Below are 17343 nucleotides of genomic sequence, written 5' to 3'. Positions count from 1 at the left end.
TGGAATGACTGAAATATCCAAAAACAAAGTAAAACAAACGATTGAAATATAAGGTGGGTCGCATACTTTATCAGAATCGCTCTGTTTTTGATATCACAGCCATTTAAAAAAAAAAAACAATTTTCATCAAATAAACATTGAATTCGTCGTGGAATTATACATGCTCTTTCATATTTCATTAAAGGTTTTTCATTACCCCACCCAAAAATGTTAGAAACCTGAAATTAGGTCTCAACCAAAACTATACAATCCCTTTAAATGTTTCAGTTTGATAGGGGAAAAAAATGTGTGTTACCATAGCAATGCTCATACCTGATAGTAACACAAGGGTGTCTTGTCTATTCCTATAGATCGTACATACGTGTACTAAATTTGACCTTAACTGCTTGAATGCTGTGGAGGTAATTCGACTCACAAGGTTTTGACAAAACTATGTTTATCATGGCAACACTTCGTCTGCTGGACACAAAAACCAGGTCTCATATCTATACTTTAATGCAATATCAGCTGAAGCGTAGACAAGGGCGAGGGAAGTGGAGCAGAGAGTGGTAAAATCGACTCCCCAGTCATGGCCGCATAGTCTGCGTAGAAGGCACACTCTAGCAGATGCTTTCCCAGCTATACATTCAGGGCATGGTGACGGAAGGTGTGTGAGAGTGTCTTGCATGCCACGCAGTTTGATGTAGGGTTATCTACACAGTAGAGATAAATGTGATCCACAGATGGTCTGATTCATTTGGGCCTTCAATTAGTAGACTCCTAGTCCCTGTATCACATCAACAGAATACTGCAAAGCTAGCATGTTCTGTCTATTGACCAAGGCCTGGCAAAAAAAAAAAAAAAAACATAAAAGATTTACTGTTACCAATGCTGGAAATTCCTCCTTCAATATCGTTCAAATTTTAGCATAAATATGATATTTGGTGTGTACTGGGACAAAAGTAAACATATATCACTGTGATAACTGTTAATGATATGGACTTCAAAAGGCTTTCTTGTGTATATTTCAGACACATTGGCCCGAATTCAAGAACATGGTGCAATTGACATCATGCTTTAAACCATGGACAATTTGTATGGAGCGCCAAGTGTCACATGGTCTACCCTTATCCATAAAAAGAGGAATGTTCTTGTGCATCTTAATTTCACAAATTTTATTTTTTATTTACAATGTATGAATTGAATGCCACTGGCAATTAGCGAAAATTTTATGCCCCCAAAAAATGCCATCAGCCCAAAGTCGTTAAAATTTTGCGCCGCGAATATGTAATGCTTTACAGTATTTTGTTGCAAATTATTTGTAGGCTATGTGACACTTGGCGCTATATATAAATTGTTTATGGTTTAAAGCATGGTTTTAGCCAAGTTTGGTGAAAATTAGTCATGGTATTTTCAAGAAAATGAAAATGTAAAAAGTTTATACGTGACGCACAATGGACAATGAACGACAAATGTCAGATGAAAAATGATCGCAATAGCTTACTTGAGCCTTCGCCTCGAGTGTGATAAAAAGGAGAGGATTTGGGAACAGAAATAACTTACCTCAATACTTGGATGAAAGGATGGAGATGTCAGGCACAAACACAGGCCAGTTCAACCTTCAACAAGCAAAAGAAAAGCCATTGGATATTGATCATATGGATATAATCCAAGACTGATGTGTTATTTCGCCAATTCTTTGCTTGCACAATGTCTGCCAAACACTAATAAATGATAGCAATCAATCAATACGAACTGTTGAGGAAACAGAGGTTTGAGCACGAGTTAAACTGATTTGTGTGAAAGGATTCAAAACTTGTGGTATATACCACATACATGACTGAGTCAAATCTTGTGTTAAAAACATGATGAGCCATAGTCGTCACTCTGTGTTTTATTATGGAGTATTCATTGATATGAATTACAACACATAAATGCAAATTAGAATCTTGCATACACATAAAACTCTTACTTTGTTCAGGGTCATTTAAACATTTCATTACCTGCTTTCCCTTGATTTTCTTCTTCTCATCAGAGGCAGACCAGAAATTACATATAGGGAGCACGAGCCTTGTACCCCCCCCCCCCCCCCCCCCCCGGCTTTGCTACTGCTCTTTACACTTATCACACAATCAAGAAAACTTTTCCTTAGCATTCAACTTTCCGCATTAATATACAGTACATTTCCTCAAATGATCAATTTGCAAAATCTAGTTCCTATAGTAAACACAATAACCTTCTAGGCTATGTAAATATATTGCTGTTCTATGTCTGTCTCATGTCTGCTCTTTATTTTACTTCAATTCTATATCTGTTCTATTTCATTTTAATTCTGTTCTACATTGTATTGACTGTATGCTGCAATGATCACATTTTTGAGCTTTAAAGAAACTGTCATTAGCAAATACTTTGAAACAACATTGGTAAATCTCATCTCGTATCTACATCAGCTGCCACCTAATATCTTATTAATAGCACTATTGCCAAAACACACTTACAGCCAATGTTAGTCTCTCACTAAGTAATTTCTGAATGATACAATACTCATCTTTTCGTTTCACATTGTTATGCATCACAATATTTCTTTCAACAAACTGTCAAAGATCATTACTTCTGTCATATGCTTGTCTATTCCGATGTCTTTAATATTAGTCTCGTCACTTTTTGTTTTGTAATGACAGTTTTTTTCTGTAGTAATCTTTCTTTTATTGAAGTCTTGTTTCATATTCACAAGCATGATCTTTTCAGTGGATCCCTCCATGCTTTGAATGTTTTGCTCATTGCATTTTTTTTTTTTTTTTACTTCAATCACTTCGGTATTAGCTATAATGTATCACTACTACTAAGAATCTTTTTTTATTGTCGTATACTCTCCTACATTTGTAATTACTATTCTGTTTACCTAATTCTGTATTATCAAAGGAAATATGACAAATGAAAATAAATGTTCATAAATTTGAGAATATACCACATTACTTTGCATAAACTCACGATACCACTCATCAAAACTGTATTCTAATAGCTTCATGGTAACTGTAATAAAGGGGAATAACTTCAACATGAAGTGTATCCATACCTGTGCTATATACATGATCAATCAATGTATCACCTTCTGTTGTAGCATCAAGAACATGTTGTTGATATTCGTAAGAACACATTAATTTATGCACACATGAATCACTTGAATTTTGTCTGAGATTTTCATTGAAGTCACCAATAATTATGCATTTTGTACTTCTTTGCTGCAATTCTATAAGTAACCTCTTCAGTTTTGTACAAAATTGTTTCTTGTCATATCTAGGAGGTCTATATATCACTGAAATGAGACATGAAGGACAAGTTACTGCAAATGTAATATATTCTAGATTATTGACATGTAAATCCAGCCTACTAATAGATTTGATTTTACTATACACTGCAACTCCACCATGTGCTTGATTTTTCAGTACAGAAAATAAGGGACTTTCATCAGAATAAGACTTTGACCGAGGCTGATTGTACATTTTGAACTGATCTAAATTCACATCAAAAATGTCATCATTAAGCCAAGTTTCAGTTAAACAAATAATATCAGATTTTTTTAATAGGAAATTTGATTGGATATCTTTGAAATGTGCTTTAAGACCTTGAATGTTATGTAACATTATATTCATAGTTGCAATGGAGACATCATTGTCAATGAGCGTTTCATCAACAAATGTTGGCATGTTCTCTAAACTTTCTTTAACAGCTGGATTGCAATACATAACTTTTGGATCAAAATCTTCAATTGTTAGTCCACATAATGATGTAATGCGGCTCAGAGCTACATATGCTTGCCCAGGCAAAAATATATTTTTCAAAGAAACAACAGCTTTTTCCACTGTCATGCCTTGTACTTTATGTATTGTGCATGCATATGCTAATTTAAAGGGAAATTGTTTCCTACTATATTTTTTTCCAATTGATTCCTGTTGCATTTCTATTGACTGAGTTCCTACTTTTTCATTGTCAAATTTTACCACCACACTTGTAGGTCTTGCATTTTCATTTACTCTTACTATGTCAGTTACAGTGCCAATGCAGCCATTTGATAAGCCTTTCGTCACATTCACATTTTTGATAAGCATCACTCTCGAATTTTCAGCAATCCAAAGATATGCTGGTAAGGAAGCTTTAGTACATCTTCGTGGTTTGTCACATCTTTTGTTTTCACCCTCGTTATCAAGTTCAGAATCTTCTGCATCAATACATATGATATTTGTGCATTTCTTGTGAAGCATTATTTTATTCCAGTCATTTACTTGTTTGTTTGAAGAATATATGTGCAGCGCATCCTCACATTGTTCTCCAGTTTGGCATGATTGAAGAACTGCTATATCATCACTAGCTAATTCATCTGTCTTTCCTTTTATCCTTAATTTGTTCAAAAGAACAGCAAACTTTACATCATCCTTTTGTCTCATTATTTCATCTAAGTTAACTATAGAGAAGTTGTCTGTCCATAAAGAACTTTGCAATGTATCTTTATACAATGGAGTACCTTTTACTGGGGGTAACTGATAGAAATCTCCAACTGCAATAACTGAAACCTTTCCAAATGGAGCATCATCACGTGTCTGCTTTATTTGCCTTAAACGTCCATGTATATACCACAATAGCTTCTGATCAACCATCGATATTTCATCAATTATTAGTATCTGTAGTTGACCCAGCTGATTACGTAAATGACTTATCTTTTCTTCTCCAAGGGGTTGGTAAGGTAATGTAGCAGAAATGGGTATGGACAGAGCATTATGAATAGTACTACCACCAATGTTGTGAGCTGCAATACCAGTTGGAGCTACTTTCATAATTGAAATATCATCTGGATTATGCATCATTCTGCTAAGAATTCTTGTCCCTTCATTAAATATACATTTCACTAGATGACTTTTTCCTGTTCCAGCACCACCTGTCACAAATATCTGAAATGTTGTAAGGTCTTTTCCGTTAACTCTGTCAAGACACCATTGACGTATTTTGTAGAACACCTTTTGTTGCTTGCTATTTAAAGTTCTTAATAAGACATTACTGTCTTCTCTCGAAATACTACATGATCGAAATTCTATGCCATATGACTCTTTTTCCTGAGATTTGGACTCGAGATCTGGGATTCTAAATTCATTGTCAGCATCTTCAACTTCTTCATGGATTTTAGCAGTTTCATGTCTTTCAATTTCTGTTTCTGGGCAGAGTAATCCCCATGCATCTTCTTGTGGACCAAATTTCTCAAGATATTCTTGTGCTTGATCAATTATATCAGCATTTTTTTCAAACTGCCTGAGATTTTCATTGACAATACTTTTGACACTTTCCAGGTTCTTATTATACATTCGTACAGATCCAGTTTGGTAAAATTCCTGATATGTCAAAAATTGATTAGGTTTTAACTGTTTATCAGTGCGAAATGGCAAATACAGTTGCAATATACTCTGATAATATTTTTCTGGGGTTACAGTCGGTGAAAAACGAGGAAATCTCACTACAGCATCATTGGTTCTTGATCGTTTTTGTACATAGCCAAGCTGATCTCTCAATTTGAATACATTCTGTTTCTGTTTCTTACCCTTTATATCAGATTCACTGAGTAGTCTATACTTTGAAGAAAATGTGGCTAAACACATATTTTCAAATTCAAAACCATCAGGTCGCGCTTTATATTTATCGATTCTGTTTGGCATCCATGGACTCCTATCATCATCATCTCGTCTGTTTTGAATAACACTCAAAGGTAAACTCATTCTCACAGGGTTTGGTCCAACAGGTATAAACTCCACTTTTCTTGAGCACTCTTTCAATCTCAGGCTACAAACACGATACACACTTTCTTGTGCTGAAACTTCACGGTTTTGCATATACACATGTCCTATTTCTTTCATACTTTTCCGAGCATCTTCATTGCCCTCTTTCATTTCACTTTCTGCATTTTTTAACAGCAATCCCATCTCTCTTTCTGCTTTTGACATATATGACACAACATAAACAATGCAGGCATACTCATTTGTTATATACTGCAAATCCATATTGGCATTCCAAGCTCTGAGTAAGAATGGGTTGTATTGATTTACCCATATATCTTTTGGATCTCTTCTCATGACTATATCTTCTTTTGTAGCGACAGCATTATAGGCATCTTCAAATTCCTTTTGACACATCCCAAGAACTTCAAAGAGCTGTCTAGCATTATCATATGTCTGTTCCATACACGATGAATTCTTTAGTGTAGACAGAATATCTTGAGCTTCATTTCTAACTTCTGGATTGTCATCAGGCTTCACAACAAATGTTTTCTCAGAAGGTGGTCTTGGAAAATTAAATCTACAAGTAGTTCCCTTTTTCTTGCATGATTTTGAATGTTTCTTTGAATGCAGCTGAACATTCTTCACTGTTTCATATAGTTCCTCATCTTCATCCTCACATGGAATGTTGCATGAAATGTACTTATCAACAAAATCTATGACAGTTTCATCTTTGTCGATACCCAATTTAGGTGCATTTTCAACCCAAAATAAACAGTGTGTGTGTGGAGATCCTCTCTGTTGAAATTCAATTCTGTAGAAGTAGTCAATTATTTTGCCAATAGGTTCTGCCGGAGAAAGAATCACTTTGTTCAAAAATGCATGAAAGCGTTTGTCAAACATACGAGCTACTGTCACTGGATTTGACCTTAATAAATTACACTTATCTGTCCAATTTAGATCATTTGCTTTTCTCCTATCACTTTGTTGATTTAGCAATGTATTAATAACTTCAGGCCATCTCATCTCAGCCGAGGAAAATGATGCAAACCATGTGGGCTTTCCAAGTTGTCTAACCATTGCTAATACATCTTTCTGCGTAGATTGCCAGTATGGAGGTGTTCCCCGTATTTGTTTCAGAAATTTGTATCCTTTATTCGAATCCAGTATCTCACGAAGTTTTCTTGTATCTTTTAGATCTGAACATTGTATCGATATCGGATTATCTATTTCCACTGAGCTTTTTCTGAGAGCTATGGAAACATTAGAAAGTATTTGTTGCAGTTCATAAATACATTGAGCATAAAAGATATATTCTGTATTTTTTGCAAATCTGTTGTCTACATGCATCAGGCGATTATGTAAATAACGACCAAGTGTTACTTCAGTGTACCTGGTATCATGAAATGTTGGCTGGCCTGTTGGAAATAGAGCAGGAAAACATTTTGCCTCATTACTCTTATCCATCAACAGTGATACAGGACTATTCTTTTCACAAGGTGCACAACATATAATATCATCAAAAAACTGATCAAGCACTTCTTGCCTCATATCAACCTTCTGTAAACATGTGTCCAACTGAATGCCTTGTAATCGTCCATCTTGATCATCCTCTATATCATCATCATCATCATTAGTTTCACTTGAATCCAATGGTTTAACACAAGCTGCTTGACTATTTTTCTCTGATAAATCAGAGCTCCATTCATTATCTATAGCAATATCAGAATACCACTTATTATTTTTCTTCAAATATTTCAATGCAGCTAGCACATTCTTCTTCTTGACAAATTGATATTCATAATATCCTTTATATGACAGTTTCCTCTTCAGTTTCACACGAATAAATTGATCATCAGTCTCTGGTCGAGGTAATATCTTTACAGTTTCATCTGTGCGTGAAGGTACACAAACTGTTGGGCCATGTACTCCATATTGTCCTCCTTTAGGCAGGTTCAAAATTTTCATAAATGGAATGTTTAGAGCAATCAAATGCGTTTCCAACTGATTCAGATTTCCAAGTTCCGCAGGAATACCATGTAATTCTAAATTATTTCTGCTAGCTTCACCAGGCATATTACCAGCTAATAATTTCCTGTGGCAAGTGTAACAAATCCATAAAGAATTTCTTGGTGACTTTACTATTTGACAGTCAATATCACAGTCATCACTGCATGTATGCAAGTACTCCTCTTTTAAGCATTTTGTATCATTATATTTTGCTTTTGTGCACTTCAATACTTGATTTTTGAATAATAATTTCAAACATACACAACATACATATTCAGGGCCATGTGAAACAATTTCCCTAAACTTTTTCAAAACATGATCACAATTTCTCATATTAATTTTCTCTTGCTTTTTTCGTTTCACGTTTCTCATTGCAACTTGCTGTCTGTACACAGAATTTGTCAGGTACTTAATGCTAGCAACTTTTCTCATAATTTTCTTATGTCTTTCCCTGAATATAATATTGTTTTGATAATTAACTCTCTTTATTTTGTTTAGTCTCTCTCTCAATAAAGCATTCCTTTGATATCTACCTTTCCTCAGTTTCCTAAGCCTTTCTCTGAATGAAGCATTGCTGTGATATCTAGCTTTCCTCAGTTTCTTAAGCCTCTCTCTGAATGAAGCATCGTTTTGATATCTACCTTTCCTCAGTTTCTTAAGCCTCTCTCTGAATAAAGCGTCGTCTTGATATCTAGCTTTCCCCAGTTTCTTAAGCCTTTCTCTGAATAAAGCACTATTTTCATATCTACCTTTCCTCAGTTTCTTGAGCTTTTCTCTAAATAAAGCATTGTTTTGATATCTAGCTTTCCTCAGTTTCTTAAGCGTCTCTTTATATAGAACATTGGTTTTATAGTAAAATCTTCTCATTTTCTTCAGCCTTTCTCTGAATGAAGCATTCTTTTGATATTTAGCTTTCATCTTTGTGCTCATTGCTTTCTTGACATTTTCTCTGTAAGTGGGATCAAAGGAGTACTTGTCTTTTTGTCTCGTCTTCACGTCTTTTCTCTTTTTTAACCTGTAATTTACATCTGTTTGATATTTTACTTTCTTTGCGGCTGCATTTTTAACTTTGCGGAATAGAAAAGGCTGATCATCTGATGAACATTCTATTTCTAACTGCCTTTGCTCAATTTTTTTCTTTTCTCTCTGTGCTCTCATTTGATCTCTATTTTTTCGTCTAGTAACAATAGCATTCTTTTTTTTTCTTTTTCTCCTTTTTGTAGTTTGCATAGTAGTTTTAACATCTTCAAATTCTTCAGTGTGTCTTCTCATTTTAACTCCAGGTTCCATGTCATCCTCTAATACTTCATTGTTTAATACACTGATTTGACAATCATTGACTTGTTTTGTAAATTTCTTATTTGTTGCGAGTTTTCTCTTTCTTGTCACAGGTCTTTCCATATCAGTTACATTTTGTGATCTTGACAGCTTTGGACATGAACTTGATGTTTGGATCCTTGGACACACAGATTCTATAATATCATAATGATTGCCACTTGTGTGTTGTAAGTAAATGCCTCTTTGTGATGTAACAATTCCAAACTGCAGTGTGCTTGCACCAAATATTTTCCATTTTGAACAGTTATCTTCATATATGGGCAAGTCCAAGATAATGTCCCCTCAGATGCTCAAAATTCATCTTGATTTTATCAAAAAGTTATTGATATCATGTTGTAGCCAAAGAGTTAAATCATATATTTCCAGCAAAGAAAATATTGAATTATGCAAATTTATGCAAGAAATATGGCCTTGATTTGCATAAATCAAAAACAAACCCTACGTATGGGACAAATTATAAATATTCATCTAAAATCAGTTGAATTTGTCCTTGACCTAGTTCCTTTATGGACATGACCCCTGTATGAGTTAGTATAATCTGCAATTGGTAAGACAAGGTCAGCACATTAATTATGCAAATTATGCACTTTCCCAGAACATAGTGTCCCATACGTAAGGATTTGAGTATGTTTTTTTAAGTTTTTTCTGAAGATTTGTAACATTGACCAATCATACTTTAGGAAGTTCTAATTTATTCATTTCAACTCCAGATTAGCAAAACTAAATGAGGAAATTTAATTAGTCCTTCATCTTATAACTAATTAAAGTTTGCTTACGTATGGGACAAATGCCTTACGTATGGGACATTACATGCAAAGTGAATGGGAAAACCGCCTTTTGACATGGATGCTATATGTCCTTACATTTGTTTGGTTAATGGTTATCTTTGCACCTACTCTGAAGGATATGTCTATATATCTGCCTCTCCTACTCAGTTGACCTCAGGGAGAGTGTAAGAACAGCATTATTGAGTCATTCTATGATTAAGAAAGGAAAATAAAGAATATTCATTTATACTTGTATTTTCTTGCTTTCATTACAGGCTGTGCAGCTGGTCTTAAATTAACATTCCCCGTTAACATTTTGATATTGGACATTTTCTTAATTCAGTTATCATTTTCAACTTTACCTCTCTACAAAATGACTTTGTCCAAGAATGGGATTCTCTGAGTGTCATCTTAGGTGCAGTACACTGTTCAGCATGTACCACAGGTTGTACAGCCTCAAAAGCGAAATCAAAACAATTGTGCTTATGGCGCGCATCAATGACAACATTATAGGTCTTACTGAAAAGAAAAATCACTTAAGGTGTGAGCAGGTAACTTTGTCATTACTAGAGTTGATAGCAAAGGAAAAACCCTATGAGAATACTTTTTATTTTGACATGATTGTTAATATTTCAACTGCTCACCCTCAGAATATGTCATGACTTATCAAGGTCATGAACATGATTTCTGAAAATCCTGTAAAATGAAGACTATAGTTTACATTTGCTATAAACCACAATATCAATACTGGTTCTGTGGTTGGAGTGCTAAAAACACAAATTACACAAACATATAGGGAATTCAATATTCTTTTCTATTTTGTGTTTGAAGAGACAGATGTGCTCTGAGACACCTTCATCAACTCATACTTACTTTGTACCCCACATCTACACAATTATCAACATACATTGCAATCTGGTAGTGTATGATCAAATGAGGTTATTAGAATTTATTCAAAATTGTAATTTGCAGATCAGTGAGTTACTTAAGTGTTTCAAATCTAGATTTGAATGTGCAAATGATAATCTTTCCTGTATCACTACACAAGCATGTATGTATGTACAAAGTAACACAAATTTTGTCGTCTTTGGTTTCATAGACATGAAGCCAAGCATTTGAAAAAAAAAAAAAAAAACAGCATTGGTACATACATTCTTCTATCTCCTTAAAATCTAAAACTTTCATTAAAATTTGATTGATTTTGCAGTTCAGCTAAAATTCACGTGGCAAAACATGATGATTACAGAGCAAAATGAAGTACTCTTGTTGTTGTTGTGTTTTGTGCTGCATTTCAAACAATTATAAAGCTTTATAAAAACTTAGACAACTTGCAAGGTAAGCCTAGAGCTACTGAAAGTACCCACTTCAAACTGTATTTGCAAATTACATTGTACATGACATTTGATTCTAAAGTTGAAATTATCAAGACTACAAATTAGTTATTGTACATGTACATGTATGCTATATCAAGGTCACAAGCTAGAATTCGCTCATTTTTTTTTTTTCATTTGATGAAAAAATATTGACTAGAGTAATTACAAATGGGCTAGAAATAGAGTGTCAGTATACTATATCTGTATGTGTAGACATCATGAGGACAGTGTTAATGCATGACGGAATCCAAACTAAGACATTTAATTGTAAATTGGTAATTACTTTTATTTGATTTATTTTAGCTTTTGCTAGGTACCTGAACCGGGAAAGTACCCACTTAGAAGTCTATTTCATTTGTTACATGTTGTAGCATGATTTGTGGAACTGAATATGACACTATGGGGAAATTTAAAGTCATTCCCATGAATGCATTTGTGCACTAAAGACAAATGTCCCATACGTAAGTTGAGCCATGTCCCATACGTAAGGTGTACTTTCGTTAATTAAACCAACTTCATGAAAATATGCTTTATTCTTTTGCAGTGAAACTTTGCTGAAAGATACTTCAGTATTGTACCTTTCTTCACTTCCAAACAGAACTTGATCAGTAAGGTACTTTCAGAGAATTTTCAGTTCAAACTTTATTTTGAAAAATCCAGTTTTTCTCTGGTCCCATACGTAAGTTGGCATATTTTTCTTAATAAAACCATTAACCCAAGGTCAAATGGCATCAAACTTAAACACAATATTCTTCTCAGGGATACCAGTCCTCCTGATGATAAACAATAAAATCCAAGTGCTCCTTCATTACTTTTCAGAGGTTTGAAATCTCTGAATGTCCCATACGTAAGGTGCGCGATATCTTGGACTTGCCCATATATAAATATCAGTATCTAGTAGATTTGATAAGGCCATTATTTCCAATTCTGTAGCCCATGTGCCATTGTTGAATACTCTTTCCTTTGCAATGTATTCTACAATATCTGTGTATCCTGACCTTAAAAGGCTTACATAATCTTCCTTGTTTTGTAAAATATGCTTAACTATTGCTTTTCGAACATCACGGTGTAAATCTTCCTTGCCACATGAGACATATGATATAGCTCTGTAAAAGCAATTTCCATCACCAGTAATTCTATAAATAGTCAATGGTCGTGACAAAATGGTAATATCACCGTTTTCTACCACATCTCTTTGCATATCATTACTGCTACATTTGTCATTAACTTTTATACCTAATTTGCAACAAAGCTTCTCTCTATCAGATTTACTCACGGGACTGTACAAGAGATTAATCTTTTCTATTTCTCCCACTTGTTTCACCTCAGATGCATCAATATCGACATTTACTGTCTGTTCACATGTGTTTTGTAATGGAATTTGTGTCTCTTGCAGGTTTGCTACCATTATTTGTTTTGATGTCATTTTCCTCATTCTAACACTGCATTTCTTTACTGTTAGGGTTTTAGTAATCTTAGATGATAAATCATGACTTTCCTTCTTGTTTTCTACACTTGTATCTGAATTCACATGAAATACAGGTAATGTCTCATCCAAAGTACTAGACATAACAGTAGTTACACTTTCCACTGCGTCAAAATGATTGCCTCCAGTAAACAGAATATATATGCCTCTCTCAGTTGTTACTTTGTTGTAGTATCCAGGTTTTCTTGCAGACAATATTTGCCAATTTTCTGTTCGATCATCATACACATATATATCACGATCTAGCATATGTGCCATTGAACTAATATCTGTGTGACCAGCCCATGTTCCTAAATCCATCAATTTCTCTTGAAGTACAAAATCCCTGACACTCTGATATTTCATTGTGTCTATTATATTCTTAAATAAATCACCCTTTTCCAGCAAATGTGCCACATTGGATTTCCTGAGCATGAAATGGTTTCTTTCGCTGCCAGTAACTACATGAGCAATACTTCTGTAAAAGCAGTTGCCATCACCCATAACTCTCTTGATATTTACAGGTTTCCCAATATACAAACTTTCATTTCTATCCTCCATTGATTCATTGGCAGTACCACTGTAACTGAAATTCAATTTATTGCACAAAGACTGTTTGTCTACGTATGTAATCGGCATAAATTTGAAATTTCGATCTCTTCTTTCTGTTGTCTTTTCAACTGAAACAAATTCAACTTCATTTTCATTCCCATAGCCATCACTGTTTACATTTACTCTGTTTTTCTTTGTTTCATTTTGAGTCTTACAGCTATCACTGTTAGTTCCTTTAACATGATCACAATGTTTTGAAATGTTGCTATTTTGATCATTTGTATTCCTACATGCAGTATTTACTGAGTTTGATCTCTTGGAGCCACTAGTTGTCAATGCATTTTTCTTAGAATTGGATTCTAATGCCAGACCGGTTAGTTCAAACTGAGTAGTACGTAAATCACATGCCATTGATTTTGCCAAATTCAAACAGTGTACCTGTATACCTTGCCATGATGAAATGCTAAGCAAGACACTGCATCCATCTTGTACCAAGTACCCATCATGACTTCTGGAATGAGAATCAAATACATAATAACCACTGTGATGTCTAATAATTGCAAATGTACACTCAGCAAAATTCATAAGACATGCATCATATTTGCACAGCTCTTGTTCTAATGCTAGGCTCAATGATAAAGCACCAAAATTTGACAAAATGTTTTGATTTCCATCTAACACTCCATATTTTGATTCAGCATAAGTTATTTGAAAGTTTTCACCCAGAATATGAAGTTCCTTGGGTAATTCATCTATCATTACAAGCTCCTCATTCAATGGTGAATCCTTCTTTATGTAATAATACAACTCATTCCCAAGTGTCAGAATCTGATCAAGATCACAAGGTCTCATTTTGATTCCATTCTTTGTTTGGGTGTACAGAACTGCCACAAGGGAATTACATGCACATTGTTTGCCAGCAGTATAACCAAATCGTTGATCACCTTGATTAAAATTTCCTTGTGCAATTGTTTTGGCCATAGGATATGATTCCCTCCTACCATATTCAGATTTTGAAAGAGAGACAGGCTTACAGACATGTTCTTCACTCTCTGAATCACTTGCAGCTGGTTCATCATCCAATACCTGTACTGTTGATTCCTGTCCATCATATGAATTATTGTGGTGAGCACTTTTTGCAGAATCATCATTCATTACTATGCAGTCAGATGGATTAGTAGTTTTCTCACGCTCATCAGGCAGGAATATTGATTCATTACAAACTTGAGCACACATGTTATGTGTAGTTGAAACAGGTCTGCGACATGGAGAATGAACACTTACATCTGTACTCGAAATCACAGGGAACAATTCCTTCACTGGTATTTGTCTGCCACTTTCAACATCTTTTGTTTCACTGTAACATGGGTTCAGTTCATGCATATTGTGGATTCTGTCACATTGCTCTTTGGATATATCATTCGAACCCGTTTTGTCTGTACTTGTGGAATCACTGTCCTCATGGTCAAATGCTTCATTCATACACAACTTTTCATGCTTTGCTACATGTTCTCCTACAGGAATGTCAGGTTTGACCTTTCCATTATTACGCACCTGCGAGTCAGTATTTTGTACCGGTAGCACACTTCGTCTGTTGATCTTCGTGAAACGACCTTTCTTTCTTGGTTGCCGTGCATTTCCACCTCCATAGAGCCTGTTCACATTCCAAAATTCTTTTTCAATGTCTGTGGAAGGGACAGAGGCACATGTAGTCTGATCACCATTCGGTACGCAACATTCATTAGTCATATTCACAGTGCTTTTAGCCACATCAGCCCAACTTCTCTGTGTTTTTGCATAGATTTGCTCAGTGTATTTTGCCATAACATGAGGTGACTGAACACACTTTGAATATATATTCAATACAGATTCAGTATATACATGCAGACTATCATTTCGTTCTGTGTCCAAGTTTGCATTTACATTTTGCTTCACGAGTTTACCAGGTTCTTTTTGCTTTGTTTCTACTTTTGATTTCTTGCCCATGCTGGTCTTTGCTCTTTTCTGTTTTTCAAGATAGTACACTTTCATTGCTTTGCCAATGTAGGTCACACCAGGTTGGAGAATAACACCATTTACTGATCTCACTGAGCTCTTGTTATTGGTCTTGGTCTTGGAATTGTCAGTCATTATTTGGGATGTTTTCACTTCTCTCTTCTCAAACATTTTTGTCCTCCTTGATCTCATAGTTGTCCAACCATCATCAACTGCATTTTCTAATGGCTGAAATTGGCTCTTGGTCACATTTGTCATGAATGTCGAATCTGATTCATCTTTCCCACACTCTGCTCTTTTCTGCACACACACATTTGTCATTTCTGGAATTCCAATTTTGCCCTTTCTTTTCACATACCTCTTTTTCAGTCTCTTGGTTGATTTCTTCCTCTGGTTGCTTTTGCATGATGAATGTGAAATATCAACACCAAAATCATCATCACCAATGTCTTCGAGAAGCTCATATCTGTTGTAATGACAGGGAATGCCAACATTGTCAAAGATGCGATGGGCAATATTATTGTTTCCACATGCTGAACATATCCAAACCAACCTTGCATCACACAGTCTAGCCTCAAAAATGGTTCCTGTACACATCACATGGAACTGCTTGCCACAATCCTCACATAGTACTCTGCTTTCATTTTCATTGATCACATTGCAACATGCATCACATTCATTGCCCACTGGATTTCTCATCAAGTCACAACTATGGAGGATATCTAGAATATCACCAATAATATCCTTGAATTCACTTGCTTCCATTGTCAAACTATATGGCCTTAAATCTTTAAACATATGCTACAATATATCAATCAACTATTCAATTAATATACTTCTTGAATCCGTATACCTGTATGAATCACGTCTACTCCACTAGTATTATTATTTTATTTTAGCAATATTGCGTTTACTGTAGTGTCTTGAAACTTGCATGTACTAGTATGTGTACTGTACTTAACTGTACAATGTGATTGCAATGATGCTACACCCGGTCCTTTTTTACCAACAGATGCCGTTTTTTGTCTACCAAGCAAAATGTGTGTGCTAGTGCTATGTACTCAAAATTTCTTTTGTACTTCACTGAATTAAAGTCAATCAATAACACTAAAGCTATTTGTTTCTACCAAAATGTGGCGCTCTTTGTCTGTTACGTGCTGGTAATTGTTACTGTGGCAATTGCAACAATGTGATTACTACACTCACACTTGTTTGCCTACTTTTGTGTTTACCGAGTTTGCTACCAGAATAACAGGTGTGATTTTTTTTTTTTAAATGTTAATATAAAAATAGCTTCAATAACAATACACAATTTGTATCAGTCAGGTCGCTTTAATATGAAAGTGAATATGAACTACACACAATATTTTTCTTTCCCCACAAGGTAAATCTCTTTATAAGCACATGTACATGTACAATGCCAAAATCAACCAATTCTTCCACAAAATCAAGACGTCTTTAATACTTAATCCTCAATGTTGTGTCTAATATACTTTCTCCAAACTCTTTTTTTGTTTAGTTTTTGAAGTTTCTCTGTGTTTCCTTCAGGTATCTTTGTTTTTCTCAAGAGTCTAATAGTTACACTTTGGCTGTCATCCACAACTCTGTGACTCAAAAACTTTTTGCAATAAAAATAAAGTATACAATATCTGATGAAAAATAAAGACAATTTAACTATTAAATACACACCAATTGTATTCAGATAATAGCATAAAATATACACAGATGAGATCCAGATATGATTCAAGACAAGTTTCAGATACCACTAAAAATGATATTCAGAAACGATTGGAGGTATGATTTAGATATGATTCCAAATGAGATTCAGATACAATTTGAGATGAGATTCACATACAACTAAATAAGATTCAGTGCCTAAGGATATTTGCACAATCACACTGTCCACAGACTATTTTTCTAATGATATCTATCATTTCAAATTACTTTCCCAAAGCTTGTACTGTCAAAAATGCAAGTATATTTATTGGTTTTAGTGAATGGAAATAACCTCCTACTAAACTACTTTTTATTTTGCTTCAACCAATTGATAGCTTTCTTAATTATTTTTGACTTCAAAATTCAGTTGAGAATTTACAAAATCGCAC

The 17343-nt window shown here is 34.6% G+C and overlaps 1 protein-coding gene and 1 long non-coding RNA gene across 3 annotated transcripts; both read right to left on the bottom strand.

Annotated features, from left to right (window-relative positions):
* Window positions 1-329: 329 nt before the first annotated feature.
* LOC140234211 (uncharacterized) lies at window positions 330-13757 on the bottom strand. Of its 2 annotated transcripts, none has more exons than XR_011901599.1 (3): window positions 13682-13757; window positions 1543-1598; window positions 330-692 (listed from the first exon to the last, which is right to left on the bottom strand). It is a non-coding gene; the product is annotated as an uncharacterized lncRNA (long non-coding RNA). The 2 variants fall into 2 exon arrangements; XR_011901600.1 differs by having other exon boundaries at window positions 13690-13757.
* Window positions 13758-14480: 723 nt separating this feature from the next.
* LOC140233884 (uncharacterized) lies at window positions 14481-16003 on the bottom strand. Its single transcript, XM_072313971.1, has 2 exons — window positions 14798-16003; window positions 14481-14501 (listed from the first exon to the last, which is right to left on the bottom strand). Exons 1-2 carry the CDS (start codon window positions 16001-16003, stop codon window positions 14481-14483), a joined length of 1227 nt encoding a protein of 408 aa, XP_072170072.1.
* Between the last annotated feature and the right edge of the window lie 1340 nt (window positions 16004-17343).

The sequence above is a fragment of the Diadema setosum genome, chromosome 10, assembly GCF_964275005.1.
Source record: "Diadema setosum chromosome 10, eeDiaSeto1, whole genome shotgun sequence".
Taxonomy (NCBI): Eukaryota; Metazoa; Echinodermata; class Echinoidea; order Diadematoida; family Diadematidae; genus Diadema; species Diadema setosum.
Note: the sequence above shows the minus strand (reverse complement) of the source record. Positions and strands in the feature narration are given on the sequence as shown.

Bases quoted from the DNA above. Each gene is read 5' to 3' on its own strand.
- LOC140233884 (XM_072313971.1), bottom strand. From the start codon at position 16,003: ATGGAAGCAAGTGAATTCAAGGATATTATTGGTGATATTCTAGATATC. The intron at 14,502-14,797 runs GTGCGTAATAAT...TCCATGTCGCAG, and splicing joins TACAAAATACTGACTCGCAG to ACCTGTTTCAACTACACATA.